The 16,132-nt window shown below is 56.9% G+C and overlaps 6 protein-coding genes across 6 annotated transcripts; 4 read left to right on the top strand and 2 right to left on the bottom strand.

Moving 5' to 3' along the window:
- Nucleotides 1–188: 188 nt before the first annotated feature.
- On the bottom strand, nucleotides 189–1,800 carry HETIRDRAFT_459136 (uncharacterized protein; the record flags this gene model as incomplete). Its single annotated transcript, XM_009548411.1, has 7 exons — nucleotides 1,509–1,800; nucleotides 1,245–1,416; nucleotides 965–1,062; nucleotides 875–905; nucleotides 721–791; nucleotides 540–653; nucleotides 189–489 (listed from the first exon to the last, which is right to left on the bottom strand). Exons 1-7 carry the CDS (start codon nucleotides 1,685–1,687, stop codon nucleotides 189–191), a joined length of 966 nt encoding a protein of 321 aa, XP_009546706.1. The 5' UTR covers nucleotides 1,688–1,800.
- Nucleotides 1,801–2,169: 369 nt separating this feature from the next.
- On the top strand, nucleotides 2,170–2,845 carry HETIRDRAFT_451747 (uncharacterized protein; the record flags this gene model as incomplete). The annotated part of the gene is made up of 3 exons (XM_009548410.1): nucleotides 2,170–2,273; nucleotides 2,344–2,701; nucleotides 2,780–2,845. The coding sequence occupies 3 exons, from the start codon at nucleotides 2,170–2,172 to the stop codon at nucleotides 2,843–2,845; spliced, it is 528 nt and encodes a 175-aa protein (XP_009546705.1).
- A 383-nt stretch (nucleotides 2,846–3,228) lies between these two features.
- Nucleotides 3,229–4,682, bottom strand: HETIRDRAFT_451746 (uncharacterized protein; the record flags this gene model as incomplete). The annotated part of the gene is made up of 7 exons (XM_009548409.1): nucleotides 3,229–3,313; nucleotides 3,373–3,723; nucleotides 3,781–4,022; nucleotides 4,081–4,216; nucleotides 4,280–4,361; nucleotides 4,405–4,445; nucleotides 4,501–4,682. 7 exons carry the CDS (start codon nucleotides 4,680–4,682, stop codon nucleotides 3,229–3,231), a joined length of 1,119 nt encoding a protein of 372 aa, XP_009546704.1.
- Nucleotides 4,683–5,383: 701 nt separating this feature from the next.
- On the top strand, nucleotides 5,384–10,818 carry HETIRDRAFT_384544 (uncharacterized protein). Its single transcript, XM_009548408.1, has 22 exons — nucleotides 5,384–5,804; nucleotides 6,282–6,562; nucleotides 6,624–6,986; nucleotides 7,043–7,098; nucleotides 7,166–7,357; nucleotides 7,476–7,663; nucleotides 7,727–7,791; nucleotides 7,859–8,002; nucleotides 8,083–8,204; nucleotides 8,274–8,355; nucleotides 8,415–8,441; nucleotides 8,503–8,592; nucleotides 8,660–8,702; nucleotides 8,777–8,876; nucleotides 8,936–8,968; nucleotides 9,026–9,220; nucleotides 9,285–9,302; nucleotides 9,359–9,556; nucleotides 9,618–9,705; nucleotides 9,776–9,942; nucleotides 10,003–10,430; nucleotides 10,505–10,818. The coding sequence occupies exons 1-22, from the start codon at nucleotides 5,595–5,597 to the stop codon at nucleotides 10,571–10,573; spliced, it is 3,159 nt and encodes a 1,052-aa protein (XP_009546703.1). The 5' UTR covers nucleotides 5,384–5,594; the 3' UTR covers nucleotides 10,574–10,818.
- A 1,475-nt stretch (nucleotides 10,819–12,293) lies between these two features.
- On the top strand, nucleotides 12,294–14,155 carry HETIRDRAFT_146178 (glycoside hydrolase family 16 protein). The gene is made up of 9 exons (XM_009548407.1): nucleotides 12,294–12,517; nucleotides 12,584–12,611; nucleotides 12,680–12,872; nucleotides 12,929–13,048; nucleotides 13,103–13,284; nucleotides 13,346–13,361; nucleotides 13,419–13,572; nucleotides 13,643–13,648; nucleotides 13,714–14,155. Exons 1-9 carry the CDS (start codon nucleotides 12,382–12,384, stop codon nucleotides 14,031–14,033), a joined length of 1,155 nt encoding a protein of 384 aa, XP_009546702.1. The 5' UTR covers nucleotides 12,294–12,381; the 3' UTR covers nucleotides 14,034–14,155.
- A 129-nt stretch (nucleotides 14,156–14,284) lies between these two features.
- On the top strand, nucleotides 14,285–15,218 carry HETIRDRAFT_146180 (uncharacterized protein; the record flags this gene model as incomplete). The annotated part of the gene is made up of 3 exons (XM_009548406.1): nucleotides 14,285–14,663; nucleotides 14,761–14,976; nucleotides 15,035–15,218. A coding segment is annotated over one exon (242 nt), but the record flags the coding sequence as incomplete, so codon positions are not given.
- Between the last annotated feature and the right edge of the window lie 914 nt (nucleotides 15,219–16,132).

The raw sequence follows: 16,132 nt of genomic DNA, 5'->3' as shown, positions 1-16,132 counted from the left end.
CATCACACGACCTCAGGCCCATCATGTGCGAGCCAAATACATTTATCGAAACAGGACACAAAGCCTGCCGCACACGGCGGCGTGCAAGATGTACACAATCTTGTTGATACTCATTAACTATACCACCCACTTTGTCCGTCTTTGCATCGCCTTCGCATGTTTCACCTTCGAGCGCGCAACCACAGCTTTCAATCGAGCGCTGCGAGCCCCTCCTTCATGTACTCCTCGAACAGCGACTTGTAGTTCGGGTGCCACCTGCTCAGCGCGGGCCTCCCCTCCGTCACGTCCCCCGCGCCCCACATGATCCGCAGGTGGTCCACCTCGGGCCGCGTCTCGTTGTCGGGGCAGAGGATGTAAAAGTCCCCGCTGCGCACCCGGTCTAGCATGTACAGCACCGTCTCCTCCGCCGTCCACGCCCCGGCGGGCTTCTCCGCCCCCGACGCGGACGCCGCACCGGCGCCGGTCATGCCCGTGAACGTCCACCCGGGGCTGCGGGATCCGGTTGGGGAGGCACGAGAGGAGCACGGAAGGGGACGTACATGAATAAGTGCGCCGTCACGTTGTTGTGCGGCCGCTGGCGCAGCTCGTGCGCGAGCGACTCGGTCAGGCTCTTGATCGCCGCCTTGGCCGCGTTGTAGGCCGCCCCGTTGCCGCTGCGGAGGCGAGGCGGAAAAAAGGCGTCAGGATTCGCGGAGAGATGCGATCTGCTGGTGTGCGTACGGCGGGTTGGTGATCCCCTGCTTCGATCCGGTGTTGATGACGACGGACTGGTTCTCTTGATGGAGCATCGACTGCCAGAACGCAATCGAAAAAAGGGAGACGATCCCCAAATGAGCGGTGCTGCCAAAATGAAGGAGAAGCGAACCCAACGTACGGGCACGAACGTGTGCTGCACATTGATAACGCTGCGAATCCGACCGTGTGAGATGATCGACGGCGGCAGCGGCGAGGAAGGGACACCCACCCGAATAGATTGATGTCCATGAGCTTCCTCCAGTTGTCGAGGCCCTCCCACGAGGTGCCCTTCACGCTCACCGCCGCGTTGTTGAGCAATACGGCCACCTAAGCATACAAGGTGAGGTCACAACGACAACTCGAGCGCACCGCGCGCCGCCCCCGCGACCGCAAAAACAGGAAAAACAGCAAGACATCAACAACGACATCAACCAGAATCACGCCCGCAACGACATCCATGGAAACACCGACAGAAAAAACGACGCCCCGCGCGGGGGTGCGGTCCTCACCTCGCCCCAAGCCTCGTACACGCGATCGCGCAGGCGCACGACGTCCTCGAGCTTGCTCACGTCCGTCGGGACCGCGATCACGTTCGCCTCGCCGTACTTCGCCGCGAGCTCCTTCGCGAGCGCGTCGAGCGCGTCCGCGTCCCAGTCCGCGATCGCGAGCTTCAGCCCGAGCCTGCGGCGCGCGGCGCGCACGCACGCCGATCAGCGTTCAGACCTTCAAGAGAGAGAGCAGAGGCGCGGGGGTGTGCGCGCGCGTGGGCTTACTTGGCGAGCTCGCGCGCGGCGGCGCGTCCGATGCCGCTTGCGGCGCCGGTGACGACGGCGACGCGGCCGTAATGCACGACCGGGTGGAGGTCGCTATCGATCGGCGAGAGCTGGGCCTCGACCCTGAAGGAGGTCGTTGGGGGGCGCAACGGCGAGGGGCCGCGATCGGAGGCGGGCATCGTTTCTGTCTAGGAATCACAACAAGGATATATATAAAAAGAGAAGGGGGTGAGAGGGGAAGAGAAGAAGAAGAAGAAGGGGAGGGGGAGTGTGAAGGGGGGCTTTGTTGGGGGTGCGTGCGCGCGGTGAGACTGGAGCGTGCGCAATCGAGGGGGATCGGAGATGTTTATATATGGCAGGACGAGTGGGAGGAGCGTGAGGACAGCGTGCGTGAGCCGATGGCACCGATGACGGCGCGGATGATTCGACTCTTTTCGATTTAGGAACACCGCGACTCAGGGAACCCATCACTGGCGCCCCTTCCCCCTCCTCGTGTCCGTCCAACATCTACTAGCCAGGCGCGGCGCAAGTCGCGCGAGAGCGTGTCTATTGCTAACTAAAATCGGAAAAAAAGAGCTCGTTCGAATCACGTCCCCTCTCCCAAGCACACGGACGTCTGTTCGACTCCTAGTATGGAGGCATCTATGTAATACTAGAGGCGATGGGACGCGGACGAAGAGGAGAAGAGAACGAGGTCCGTGGCGAGGACAGAGGCTGGGAGGGTTGCAAAGAAGAAGAAGGCCTGGACCGGGACGCTCCAACCACGTGCGCCCCACGTTCTCATTCGCCGAAGCACCCCACTCGTCCTGCCGCTCCCCTGCCGAGCACCTCATAGCAGTGCCGACCCCTCTTTAGCATCGACGCACCCGTCCGCGACCAATCCAGCAGCCCGTCGAACAAAAAGGAAACGCACATCACCGACAAGAATAGCGGGAACAGAACACGAGGAAGCTCTTGACGCTGGAGCGTGCCAACCCACTGCCAACCCGCGCCCAGCTCTCGCAATCCGTATCCCCGAATTCCTCAGCCCCACAAGTGCACCGCTTTCCAGGCACCCCCTCGTGCCCACAGCTCGCAGCGGCACAAATCAGGTAAGCACGTCCCCCCCTCGTCATCTACCCCCACCCCCCGCCTCATCCCCCTCCCGAAAATCCAACACGGCAGTCGAAAGTCTAGATCGGAGCACGGCCCAGGTAATCTCACGTCGGGACCATCACGCAAATGACTCTCATCTGTCCCAAGCGCCATAATCACTCGCATTCGCGTCGTAGATAGCCCCTCTGACCATAGTCCGGCCACAGAAGCGTACTGCACATACACTAGCGTACACTACGTAGACGGCACTGCTGAGGCACCGCGGACCCAACCGCGCCCCCGGTGCCAGCGTCTTTCCTCGCGAACCACTTTTCCTCATTTAGCACAAACGAGCACGAGCACGAGCACGGCACCTACAGTACACACCCATTCCCATCCCCGAGAACAGAATCCTCGGATCCAACGGCCCCAAGAAGAGTCTCTAGTTTACCCTAGTCAGTATGTAGCGTGCCTATCCCTGGACCGCCGGCACAGAAACAGGTCGTCCAAATATACCCCGTTGTACCACGGTCGTCGGAACCTACGCTGAAGGATCCCTGTTCGTCTACATGCGCTCACAAGATAATCAGTCGCATGCGCTGTAATGGCCATGGGTCGAACGAAGGGAAGGAGCGGCACGATTCATTCACTTGCACGAGTCGCCAAGACGCGTGTGTGTGTGCGCGTGCGTGCGCGCGAATGGCCACGGGCTGCGGTGGCTGGCTGGCTGGCTGGCGGCGGTAGGTGGGCGGGAGACCGATCGGCGGGATATACATATACGCTGACTTACTGTAGCGCACCGCTTGGCAGGCAGGCATGCGCGCGATCGCGCGCAGCGACTCGCGAGCATAGAGTGGGGTCGGGCATGGTGGGGGTGGAGTGCGGTGGGGTGGGGTAGGAGAGCATGGGTACGAGCAGAGCCCGGCGCTGCGGGCACGTAGCGACGACGGGATGCGGCGGGGGACTCGACAGACGTGGGGGTGCGAACACGCACGCACGCGCGCGCTTGCCCGTCCATATTGTCCCCAACCCCGCGTCGCGATCCTGATCGGCGCATGACGCTGGCAGGTAGTGGCAGGCGCTGGCAGGCGCTGGCAGCTCTCTGATACAGTACCGCCCGGGGCTCGAGCGGCTCGAGCGGCTGACAGGATCAGGATCGCGGGCCCGGGAAGGTCAAGGAAGGTCAAGGATCGGTCACAGGACGTCGCGCGCGGCGACGCGGTGCGTTTCGAGGGCTTTGAGCGCGTGTACACGAACGAACGACACATCGCGGGTTTGGAAATAATAAATAGTGGATAAGAAGGAAGGGGAGAAGGTCGTACGTACGAGTACTTGGGTCGGCGCGCGCGTCGTGTGCTCGCCAGGGATCGGCGTCGAAGGGCCTGCAGGTCCTGCAGGCAGCTTTACTGTAAGACGAGCGTCGAGGGTGACACTCGACGCCTTGGGGCATCGTGCATCGCGCATCATGATCGAGCAAGAGCACGCCAGATCCCAGCACGAGCGCGCTGCGAGCAAAGGCCAAGCTGACGCCATCGCGCGCGACGCGGACGCGGGCTATCAAGGAGGCGCCTGGCGCGCGTGTGGGGATGCGGGGAAACGTGGGGAACCAGGAGGAGTGTGGGGAAGGGCGTGGGCTTTTCGAGCGCGCGGATCGATCTGGCGCGCGGTCGTCATGCACAAGCAACGAACTTACATACGGAGGGTACGCGAGATCCGTGTCGAGCTGTGTCGGGCTGATGAAGACGTCGGACCGTGCCCCGCGAGGCTCTGCAGGTGCAGCTGTGGTGCCGTAAGTGACTTACATGCGAGACAAGGGACTGACAAGGGTCGATGGGTGTGAGAGAGACATATACGGCACGGAACCTACGGGTGCGGGTCAGTCGGATGACAGAGCCTGACAGTGAGCCACCGTAAGCACGAGCGTCCGAGAGTAGTACCGAGTGCGGCTGAGGAGAGCTGAGGGCGCGTCGCGACGCCGGTGCTTGTCGGTGGCGAACGTGATCCGAAATCCGATGCGTAAACATAGAATGGGGATGAACGCGAACAGTACTGCACGTGAACCTGGACGACCGGATCCACGCCGACGTCTGAATCGCACATGGACGCCGGGTGTCCATCCGAGAACCAAAGCTAGGACCCGCTGGGCGGCCAGAGGGTCGACGCTAGGGCCTATTATTACTGTAAGGTTGGGGAAGGCTGCGATCGTCGACATATTCGCGTCGAATGTGTTCTTCCACGGACACAGCGGACACGTTCTAGGAGCACGGACGTCGAAGCCTAATACTGTATATGCCCGGACGCGCGCGAATCAGGCGAGGGAACGCCGGTCAGGTGTCGGTCCTTGGTGGCCATGTGCCCTGTGATACGGACGCCTGCGTCGCGCGCTGGGAGGCGGAGCTCACAGTCACGATGTGAACGCGCTGGGAGGCGGTCATGTGTGGGGCTGAGCGAGGTTGAGCGGCGTAGGGTCGCGTTCGGCGCGACCGCGCAGGTATGTGTGCACTGCGCGAAGGACACAGCAGCGGCTGAGCGGGAGGGTTGGGACCAAACTGTCCCTCACGGCGAGACCTCACATCGGACGGCTCGGGTTCGGAACGCGCGGGCCCAAGGCGCAGACGGAACGGTGCACAAGACGGGCCACGGCGGTGCAGTGAAACAGGAATGCACGATGCCGGGCAAAGGCGCTGCACTGCGACGGCCCAATGCACGAACGCGCCCGCCCGGACCTTGCTGGACTCGAATTTCCCACTTTTTTTTTAATGTGACGTCTGTCGTCGAGGCTTCATCCGACCGTCCCCCATAAAACCTCTGCTCCCCTCTGCCCCTCCTTTCCCCGCACTCTCTTGGCCTCTCCGCCACACAGCCGCACTTCCCTCCACACGCACGCACACACACACATACTCCAGCTTCGGTCTAGTACACGCAAACAAATCGTTCTTCACGCTCATCCGGAACCCACATCCACCCACCCAACTGTCTTCGACTTTGTTTCGACGCTGATCATCATCATCGATGTCGACGCCAGAGCCCAGCATACTCAGCGACCCCGCGAAGAGCCACCTCCTCGCGCCCGGCAGGGGTCCGTACCTCTCCGAGACTTCGTCCCGCACGGGCAGCGAAACGTCGCTCAACCGCATCAAGAACGTCCCCGGCTACACCACGCCCGTGTTCAAGGGCAAGCTTGAGCAGCAGGCGAAGGTCCAGGCGAACGTCGCGGCCAAGGTGAGCGTCTACGTCTTCATAGCGTCCTTACTTTTCGCGCGCCGTCTCTGTTTGCGCTGGGCATCGGACGGATTCGGCGGGGTCGTTGGGGATCGCGGCGTGCGTTCGCCAGGATCGACATCGATTAGCGCAATGCCGGCGTGCGTGCGATGGGTGTGCACTGGGCAGGCATGAGTACGTGATCTGGATGGATGGGATGGATGTATGGCGTCACTCGGCGCTAGAGAGCTCTTGGCGGGTCACGTTCGTCGACGCCAGTTGCCAGTTGCGCCCGACCCCGAATTTTTTGGGAGCGTCTTCTTTTTGGGTGCTGCGGTCTTCTTGGGTCACGCGTTTGCGTCACGGACATATGTGCCCTCAGGGTGGCTGGGAGATGCGGCAAACGATGGTGGAAAATATATGCGCGCCACGTTCGACGTCCCCGACGCGCGTCTCAATTTGATCCATTATGGCTGACCGCCGGCCGTTCTTCCTCAGGGCTTCATCCCCCGCGAGCTCGTCGCGAACGAAATAAACTGGTTTTACGCGCAGCTCGGCATCGACGACACCTACTTCCGCAACGAGTCCGTCGAGGTCATCTCGGACCACATCATCGCGCTCTTCGGCGCCAAGGTCCTCGCGTACACGAAGCACGACCCCTCGCAGCTCGTCATCGACCTCGAGAAGATCGACGAGAAGGGCAACGGCGCAACCTTCATACACACCAGCCCCCCAGGCCTCACCTCCCTCGAGGGCCCCGGGTCGACCTGCGAGGCGCGGTGAGTCGCGGCTGCTTCCTCCCTCTGCTTTGCATCGCAGGCGCTGATGCGCGCGCGCTAGGATCGACGAGATGTACCTCGACAACGCGACGCCCGAGAACTGCTACCGCCTCGAGACGTTCCGCTCGACGGGATCCGTCTCCGCCTCCGCTACGCAGCAGCTCCGCTGCTACTTCGTGTCCAAGTGCACGTTCCCCCCCGCCCCGCCTGCCCCGGGCGCCGACGGCCGCACGAACATCCGCGCGGTGTCGGACCCCGTGTTTTTGGAGAAGGCGAGCGAGAACACGCTCGATATCTACCAGAAGGTGATGTGGAACGTCGAGACGCGGTACGGGCCCGTGATCGAGGTGTTTGAGGTCGAGGGGACGCGCGAGAGAAGGATGGTAATTGGGTACAAGATGGGTGGGACGTCGCACTTCTTCAGGTATTCGTTTTTTTGCCTTGGAAGACGTTGTGATGGTTGACCTTTTTTTTTGCTAGTGCGTTGTCGAACTTGTACCACTTTTACTCGCTCTACTCCGCGCGCAAATATGTCGGTGCGTAAATTTTCGTAATTTGGCGTTATCCATGCAGCTAACGCTCATCCCCATGTGTGTTCGATAGAGCAATTCTCTAACGGGATAACGATCATCTCGCTCTACCTCAACCCGCTGCCCAACTCCCGCGCGCCGCCGATCGAGCACTCGATCTTCCAGGTCATGAAGGAGGTCTCCCTCTTGTACTGCCTCCCCGACAACCCTTTTTTCTCATCGGCCAGCGCGTCGCCGCACGCCGTGCAGGACGCCGCGTATGCTTGTGCGTCAAATTTAAACTCGTGTGTCAAGCCTACTCATAGCCTCTCCCTTTTTCCGTCGCTCGTTGTGATCGATCGTGCGATCTCCTTATTTCGCCTCGCGCACGTTGCTGTGCATAGACTGCGGCTGGATCTTCGCGCAGCACTTCTGCAACCGCCTCGGGCCGGCGTACCTCGCGCTGAAGAACGTGCTCGACGAGGCGAACCCCGCGCACGCCGAGGTGCTGAACGATATCAAGCGGCGCTTCCGCGAGGAGACGTTCACACGCGAGAGCATCGCGGAGGCTATTCACGCGCACCCCGAGCTCGTGAGTATCGCCGCGCCCTTCTTGCACCCCCATCTGGAACGACGCTGATGGATGTGCGTGCAGATCCGCATGCTCTACGTTAATTTCGCGATGGTGCACTATCCGGCGGACGAGGCGTCGAGGCTCATGTACGCCCCTCTGTGCTATTTTGGGATCGGGATGTTTTGGTTTAAGCGCGCGATCGGCGCTTTGTAGGCCCACGCTGTCGTACCAGCGCCTGCAGACGGAGCAGCCGCTCACGGACCAGGAGCTGCACGACAAGATTCGGAAGACGGTGCTCAACAAGCACGAGCTGCAGGTCCTCGAGAGCTTCCTCATTTTCAATAAGTGCGTCTCTCCGTTTTCTTTTCTCTTTAGAATTGCCTCGTCCTCGAGTTGGACGTGGTAGGACTGTATGCTGAAAATGGGAACCATCGCAGGCACGTCCTCAAGACGAACTTTTACCAGCCGACAAAGGTCGCCCTGTCGTTCCGCCTTGCGCCGGCGTTCTTGCCTGAGGTCGAGTACCCGAACAAGCCATTCGGGCTGTTCTTCGTCATCGGTGCGTCGGCGTGTCCCTTTTTCTCTCTTCTCCAAATGGTCATCGCTCATTGGGGGCGATGCCGCACAGGGAACGAGTTTAGAGGGTTCCATATCCGGTTCAGGGATGTCGCTCGAGGCGGAATTCGTATTGTACGCTCGAGGAACAAGGAGTGCGTGTTGATCGTTGCATACCTTGATGTGGGTTTCAGCTGACGCGCGGCTCCCGTAGGAACTATTCGATCAACCAGAGGATGCTGTGAGATCTTCTGTGCGATGTCTGTTTGCGTCGAGGGGCTGAATGATCTGTCGCGTGTCAGGTTCGATGAGAACTACGGCCTCGCGTCGACGCAGTCGCTGAAGAACAAGGATATCCCCGAAGGCGGCGCGAAGGGCACCATTTTGCCCTCGTCAGTACCCTTTTCTCTTATATCCAACTCATGAGGGGTGGCTGATGATGTTTGATTTGGCCGGCAGGTTAGGCGCGAGTCCGAGACTGTGCTTCGAGAAATACGTCGACGTGAGTGGCCTTTCTCAAATAAATGGCGGATTTTGTTGGGGATTCGGTCTGATGTGCATACATCGCGCGCGTAGTCTATCTTGGATCTTCTTATCCCAGGGCAGAGCCCCGGTATCAAGGAGCGCCTCGTCGATCTGTACAACAAGCCTGAGATATTGTTCTTCGGACCCGATGGTGAGCTTTCTGCGCGGATCTCTCGTGATCGGGGATCGATGCTGACGACGGTTTGACAGAGGGTACGGCTGACATGATGGATTGGGCAGCTCGTGAGCAGAGTTATACGGCGTCGATGATAGGGTCGCTTACTCTGGTCTGACTTGCAGTGCACGCTCGCGAGCGCGGTGCCGAGGCTTGGTGGAAGTCGTTCACGACGGGCAAGAGCGCGGAGACGCTCGGCGGTGTCCCGCACGACGCGTACGGCATGACGTCGCTGTCGATCCGGCAGTACGTGCTGGGCATCTACAAGCAGCTCGGCCTGCGCGAGAAGGACATCACGAAGGTCCAGACGGGTGGTCCTGGTGCGTGTTCTCGTGCTTTGTCGAGTGCCTTGTAGTATCTTGCTGACTTGGGGTCGACGGGTAGACGGGGACCTTGGATCCAGTACGTTTCAGCACGCGTGTCGTTGGTGGGGATCATGACTGACATGTCGATTGCAGATGAGATCCTCCTCAGCTCGGACAAGACCGTGGCTGTGATCGACGGGAGCGGGGTGTTGGCGGACCCTGTAGGCATCAACCGCGAGGAGCTTATCCGCCTCGCGAAGCTCCGCATCCCCGTGGCGAACTTTGACAAGTCGAAGCTCAGCAAAGACGGGTACCTCGTGCGCGTGGAGGACCAAGACTTCAAGTTGCCTTGTGAGCAGTCCTTGCGTACTGAATACAGTGTCTTGGCCGGTGCTGACCAGGGTGCACGCAGCGGGTGAGATCGTCGCAGACGGGACGGACTTTAGGAACGGGGCGCATCTCCGGTTCAAGGCGGATCTGCTCGTGCCTTGTGGCGGTCGGTGAGTGCAGTCGAGGAAAGCGCGTGCGAATGTCGGGCTGAGATGGTTGCGTTGGTGTTGGGTTCCTCAGTCCCGAGGCTGTCAACATCTCAAACGTCGCCGCGCTGGTGGACACTGAAGGAAAGCCGCACTTCAAGTACGTCGTCGAGGGCGCGAACTTGTTCCTCACGCAGCAGGCGCGCCTGTACCTCGAGAAACGCAAGGTCGTCCTCTTCAAGGACTCAAGCGCCAACAAGGGTACGCACATCTCGCTAGTCGCTGACGACCGCGATGTCCTCATTCGTTCCGTGCACACAGGCGGCGTCACGAGCTCCTCCTTGGAAGTCCTCGCCGGGCTCGCGCTCTCCACGCAAGACTACGTCGACCTGATGATCTTCAAGGACGGCCAGCCGTCCGCGTTCTACCAGAGCTACGTGCGCGACATCCAGGAGAAGATCACGGAGAACGCCGCGGCCGAGTTCACGTGCATCTGGCGCGAGTTCCAGCGCTGCGGGGGCGCGAAGCCGCGCACGGTCATCTCGGACGAGCTGTCGAGCACGCTCAACAACCTGCAGGCGGAGCTCGAGAACTCGGACCTGTACGACGACGTGCCGAGCCGCCACGGCGTGATGCGCCGCGCGATCCCGAAGACGCTCGTGGAGAAGGTCGGGCTGGAGGCGCTGCTGACGCGGCTGCCGGAGACGTACCAGCGCGCGCTGTTCTCGAGCTGGGTCGCGTCGCACTTTGTACGCTCCGCTTTCTTTTTTTGTTCGGAGTGTTCGTCCGTGTTGATTTTTTTTTTGTTCGCTTCGCTCTGCAGATCTACAAGTACGGCGTGCAGGGCTCGAGCGTCGACTTTTTCCACTTTGCGCGCGACCTGGCTCACTAGGCGGCTCGTGAACGGGACTTGTGACCGCGACGGCGAATACGGAGGGATGCGCGCCTGGACGGAGGGCAGGGGCGAATCTTGGACGACGCGAAGGCGGAACCAAAACGTTACATTATTGCGCGAGTGCGACGGCGGGTAATACGGCGTGCGCAGTAACCATGCGCCCGAAAGCGGGCTGTACAAGTAGATCGTAGTAATTTTTGGGAGAAATGGGAATTCAATGGACTTTCAGGCATCGTACAGTGACGATTAGTGGTGCCTCGCATGGCTAGAGGGTTCTCCTCTACGAAAGCCAGATGCAAAAATATAGGCGAGCGCTGCGTTTGGAGAATGGACGACGATATCGAAAGTAAGGGAGTCGCCCCCAGGTGAACTTTCGAGAGTCAAAAAGTTGGTCCAGGGCGTCAGTACATCCACAAGCATCCACATTGCCGTGGCCCTACCTTGTTCCGATCACGAAAGCCCAGATCTTCCCAGATCAGCCTCCGTTGCTGACTAACCCAGAAAATGTTGACGACACTACTCAACGCTCAACGTCGTCCCTCGAGTGTCAGTGTCTCTGGTGCTCTTTCTTTGGCATCGAATAGGACAGCAATCCATTTGACATGATCCACTCTATTCCGTCGTTTCAGTCTACACGTGAAAGCTTTTCAAGGGGCTTGCGTCTGATGGATGGAATGTGACGGTATGTCTTCGGAAAATGGTGATTGGCATCAGTTGGCATCGTCGGAGGTAGTGAACGCTGTATGGAGAAAACAAACGCTTCCATGCAGCTTATTACCCTGCTCTGTTACTTGAAACGCATGGCGACAATGCACCACTCGACACCACTTGATACGGTGGCGAACGCGTAAGATCGAGGCAAACTCCAATTCGAAGCAGTTTCGACCCCACAATGCTCTTTTGAGGGTATAAGCAGGTGAGCGCGCTTACCTGTCGACCGTAGCTCCGAGCACCTGATTTGGGCAAAAAATCCGAGGAATGGCGCAGATGGCATGCATGTTCCATTGCGAGTTTATTTACGGTGTCACAAGCGCCCTTTACTCAGGTATGGAATCATCACAAGCATACCCGATAGGTTACCGGACGGAGGCAGGAGAAGGCGCTGATTGCAAAGGTATGGTTCTTGGCCTTGGCAAAGTGGTCGTAGCCGTTAACCCTCTAACAAACATGTCTTGTACCTCGATAGCCTGCGACGGTCAGCGTCCACCGTGTGCGCCAGTAGAAACTAGTCGAGACTGTCGCCATTGCGAAGACCGGCGCTTTGATCATCTCAGCGTGAACTGTTATGTGGTGAGCATGTCTGCAAACATCCAGCCGACCAGTTTCAGTTCTCAACATGAACTCGCAGCGTCGAGAGGAGGACACTTCCCCGAGTCATGATTCAGCGAAATTACAGTCAGGCACGCTCTGGAAGATCTTGAGTATGACTCGAACTGATCTTCACACGCAACTACACGAACTCATATCCAAAAGCGCTCGGGGCTCTTCTGCTGCGTCTAGAATCGAGAGAGCTGGGGGAAGTAATGCTACGTGACGCATCCGGAGCGCTCAAGTATCTTCCATCGCGACCTCATGATCGTTGACTCGCTTCGTTTTCGTTAGCAATATTACAACAACGTTGTATCGTTCTTACGGAGGTACGAATGTGATAATCACAACGGAAACACCCAGCTTGGGTGACTATGTATAAAGGGAGTAACTGCTTCTTTCAGACGCCATTGTTGCATTCTAGATACTCCCGCCACGAGCTTAGGCGTTCACTCTTTGACACTGTCCCTCCCGAGTCCCCACTTGCCTGCTCTAACATGGCCATAAGTTTGAAGTTGTTGACTGTCCTTGCCGTTGCTTTCCCTGCTATAGTTCATGCTGGGAGGTCGTACAACCTCGTCAAGGAATATGCAGGCTCTAATTTCTTCGATGATTGGGATTTCTATGGTAAAGGTTAGTGAAAATAAACCCTCGCTTCCTGGATAAGACTGATCAGTTTGATGGCATGTCACTATGCAGCCGACGACCTCAACAGCGGCGATGCCTTGTGAATCCCTTTGCTTTGACGCCCATTAAAATAGACTTGTTGACATGCGACTTGGGGACCTTTAATAGTTTCCTAAGCGCTGCAGATGCGAAACAGCAGCAGCTTGCGTATGTCGAAAGCTCTGGCAATGCCATCATCAAAGTCGACAACAAGACAGTCGTACCCTACAACGAGAAGCGTAATACTATCCGCATCACCTCTCAAGACTCCTATGGTGTCGGAAGTGTCTGGATCGCTGACATGTTACATGTACCCTTCGGTGTCGGTTTTTGTTCATGCTTCTTTTCGTGGATAAATTTCTGACTCGATCTTTGTAGTGCTCAGTCTGGCCCTCTTTTTGGTCTCGAGCTCCCGGCTGGCCCAATGGTGGCGAGATTGACACCTTCGAGGCTATCAATAAAGTGACCCGAAACCAGTTTGCTTTGCATACCAACCCGGTAAGTCTTTTGACGGTATCAAAGGTCGGAATGTTAATCTAGACTTAAATATAGGGTTGCACTGTAACGAACCCGGTACAGACCAGCACGATACAAAATTCTACCGATTGCTCTTACTTGACGAACGGAAACCAAGGCTGCGTAGTTACCAATCCGAGCACAAAATCTTACGGTCCCGATTTCGCCTCGGCTGGTGGAGGAGTGTTCGTCACGGAGATGGCTGAGGAAGGTGTTTCGTAAGTCCCCTCACCCTTCTTTGTCGCCACCCCTCACCTCATCCGTTGCATGCTATAACAGTATCTGGTTTTTCTCGGTAAGGTACCCTGATTGTGATCATTTTTGCAGATCCTCAGTGTAGTTCCATATATAGCGCGCCGATGTCCCTCAGTCACTACAGGGGGACGGGAGTTCGCTAGACATATCTACACTCGGCACACCCGTTGCAAATTATCCATCGACCAGTTGCACCGTTGACAAGTTTTTCGAGGCTCAGAACCTGGTCTTCCAGATCACACTATGTGGAGGTATGTTCCTTCGCACGGCTGTCGGTAATCCATACAGACGTCTTTTGTCTCATGCTCTTCTGGACTATAGTATTCGGTTAGTTTCATATCTCTTGCCGCGGCTAGCCACGCGACTCATGTCCATCGCAAAACGCATCTTAGCGAATGGAAATAACGGCGCGATCTTCCAGGAAACTTGCACAGGGGTTTGTTACAATGACTGGGTGCTCGGCCCCCCGTCCAACTACGACGATGCCTACTTCGAGATTCAGCACCTCCGCGTATATGGCAACTCGACCACAAATACCCCTTCGTCGTCGAGCAGCCCTTCCTCTCCTAGCAAGACTGCATCGACATCGGCGAGCAGCGCGTCACCCTCCGGTAGCTCTTCGTCTGCAAGCTCGTTCTCGCGTTCAGTGCCCTCGGTGACTTTCGGCACGGTGATATGTGGTGCTTTGTACTGCCTGTCGGCATTCCTGTGAAGTCCTTTCCTTCATTTTTCAGAGCATCAGGGTTTCCATCGAGGACGAGTCTGAAAGCTTGTTTGTGGCTGCGTTTATATACCATTGAAGTTCGGCTTTGTCCTTTATTGCCATGCTCTGCCTGAGAGTTTGAGATGAGGGTGGCCCACTCGGCTAAACCCGGGTACCTCGGGAAATGCCGTCGAACACCAATACCCGTCGTTGACTGTACTCAACATGTTCAACCATCACATCATGCATCGTGTATCGTACATTCACTTGTTTCCAATCTCCGGCTTTGTGCGGATCTTGTCGCTCATCGAGAAATTCTCCAAAGACGGCCTTCAGCTTACTGTCCGCCACCCAATACGACCGCACTGCTCTGGATGGCTTGACTCCTCTTACATTTGCTTCCAATACTCCTAAGGGACCTGATCTAGTCGACGGTATCGTCAGTAAGATCTGTAGCTCGAAAATCGGAGCTTGTTACCTGCCTTGCGTGCGGAACCCTTGAAACACCTCATCTGATACTGTTCAACCAATCAAGTAACGAAGACGTGCCCGGCGGTCCAGGCTCTGAAACCGTTGTAAACTTGTAGCACTCCGACGTCCATCCACGGAATACACCTCGATGCAGGTGTATGCAGGACTGTAAGCCGCGAGTCAATTCTCCTCGGATGGTGAAATTTTATTGATGCGGATGACCGAAATGCATTTACTTCCGATGCATTTCTTTTCGTTTAAACAGATTGTAATTCGACAAATACTTCATCTCTGGGTAGAAGGCTATCTATGAATCTTTGCTCGTATTTGATGCGAGTGACTTCGCGACTTCTTTCATTTTCTTCCCCCGCGGACCAAGAGGAAGAGAAGCTAACGACACAGAGTAAATCTGAGCAACCATTGCGTCAAGATCACTGGAGCAATTACTCTATCGACATTTCTGCTACACGGGAGTCCTGCTGTAAGTGATCCTTGAGCCGGAGTTATTACTGGACTGTCTTCATACCTCTCTATATCAGAATCTTCACGTCTTCGCGCAACTACCCCTTTTAGAACGGCCATCAATACATATGCCAGCATATGCCTCGCGATCTGAGGGATCTGCCAAGCTGTTTTGTTCCTGGATCTTTTCATGTGGATTGTGTCTCTCTTACGCGTGCCGATTGGTCACCGATGTCTGTCACGGGCATTTGCTCACAGAAGAATTGATGAGGACATCCCGGATAAGTCAGATCTCGATTTAAAAAAACTCCAGCCTATCGCATTGAAACACGCAGCTCCCATGGATACTTGCGATCGCCTTCGAGGATTGTTCGCCGCGGAGGCCTTCTCCTCTTCTGTTGCCAGTTCTCAGGCCTTTCATCTGCGTCATCGTGTTTCGACCTTTGACGGTGCACAAGAAGCTGTCGTTTTGTTTAGCGATTCACAACTCTTCTTGACACATTCCCAACAAGTATTCGAGGAATGACCAAAAACACGGAATTGTCCACACACCGAGGTAGGATGTATCCAGCAAAAATATCTCTTCCTTTACTTAATAGACGCCGCCCTCCCAGTTCTACAACCCACTGCCGCCACGTCCTACATAGGTCTACATGATCGATCGACATTCGCCAATATTAATGACGCATATTACAACCTTCGTCTGTGTGTCTCCGTATACACGGCTCCATCCGCATCGCTTATGTTATTAATCATATCTACCTGACACGAGCTTTCGAAGCTGCCTGTCATGAATTTCACGTCTCAGTGCTTCCGCAGGCAGTCCCTTCGAATCACGACAATACCAAGATCACAGACAATCGTCCAGAGCTATCAACGTCTGAGCTAGGAGCTAGCCAAGGCTAGCCATACAGAAAATCGCTCCTTTGATAATGGCCCAGGTTATTTTCCTCTGTGCTTCCTATGAACAATTTCTGCTTGGCGCAGCAAATAGATCAATCGATAGCGTAGGGGTTATCTACGACTGAAATTCCGATGTTGGCGCGCTTCTGGACTACCATTGGTCGCGCTTGACGCTCTTGATTGGTATGCATATCTCCTTTTCGATTGGTGGGCGGTTGCACTATGCTGCGCTATGACAATTTAGGTTGGATCTTATTGGGCGAATGAGTGGT

Source organism: Heterobasidion irregulare (genome assembly GCF_000320585.1).
Source record: "Heterobasidion irregulare TC 32-1 unplaced genomic scaffold scaffold_05, whole genome shotgun sequence".
Lineage (NCBI taxonomy): Eukaryota > Fungi > Basidiomycota > Agaricomycetes > Russulales > Bondarzewiaceae > Heterobasidion > Heterobasidion irregulare.
Note: the sequence above shows the minus strand (reverse complement) of the source record. Positions and strands in the feature narration are given on the sequence as shown.

Excerpts from the sequence above, each read along its gene's own strand:
- HETIRDRAFT_384544 (XM_009548408.1), top strand. The coding sequence starts at position 5,595 with ATGTCGACGCCAGAGCCCAGCATACTCAGCGACCCCGCGAAGAGCCAC. Across the intron at positions 8,969-9,025 it reads CATGATGGATTGGGCAGCTC|TGCACGCTCGCGAGCGCGGT; the intron begins GTGAGCAGAGTT and ends TCTGACTTGCAG. Across the intron at positions 9,706-9,775 it reads CTCGTGCCTTGTGGCGGTCG|TCCCGAGGCTGTCAACATCT; the intron begins GTGAGTGCAGTC and ends TGGGTTCCTCAG.
- HETIRDRAFT_146178 (XM_009548407.1), top strand. The coding sequence starts at position 12,382 with ATGGCCATAAGTTTGAAGTTGTTGACTGTCCTTGCCGTTGCTTTCCCT. Across the intron at positions 12,873-12,928 it reads TGTTACATGTACCCTTCGGT|TGCTCAGTCTGGCCCTCTTT; the intron begins GTCGGTTTTTGT and ends CGATCTTTGTAG. Across the intron at positions 13,049-13,102 it reads TTGCTTTGCATACCAACCCG|GGTTGCACTGTAACGAACCC; the intron begins GTAAGTCTTTTG and ends ACTTAAATATAG.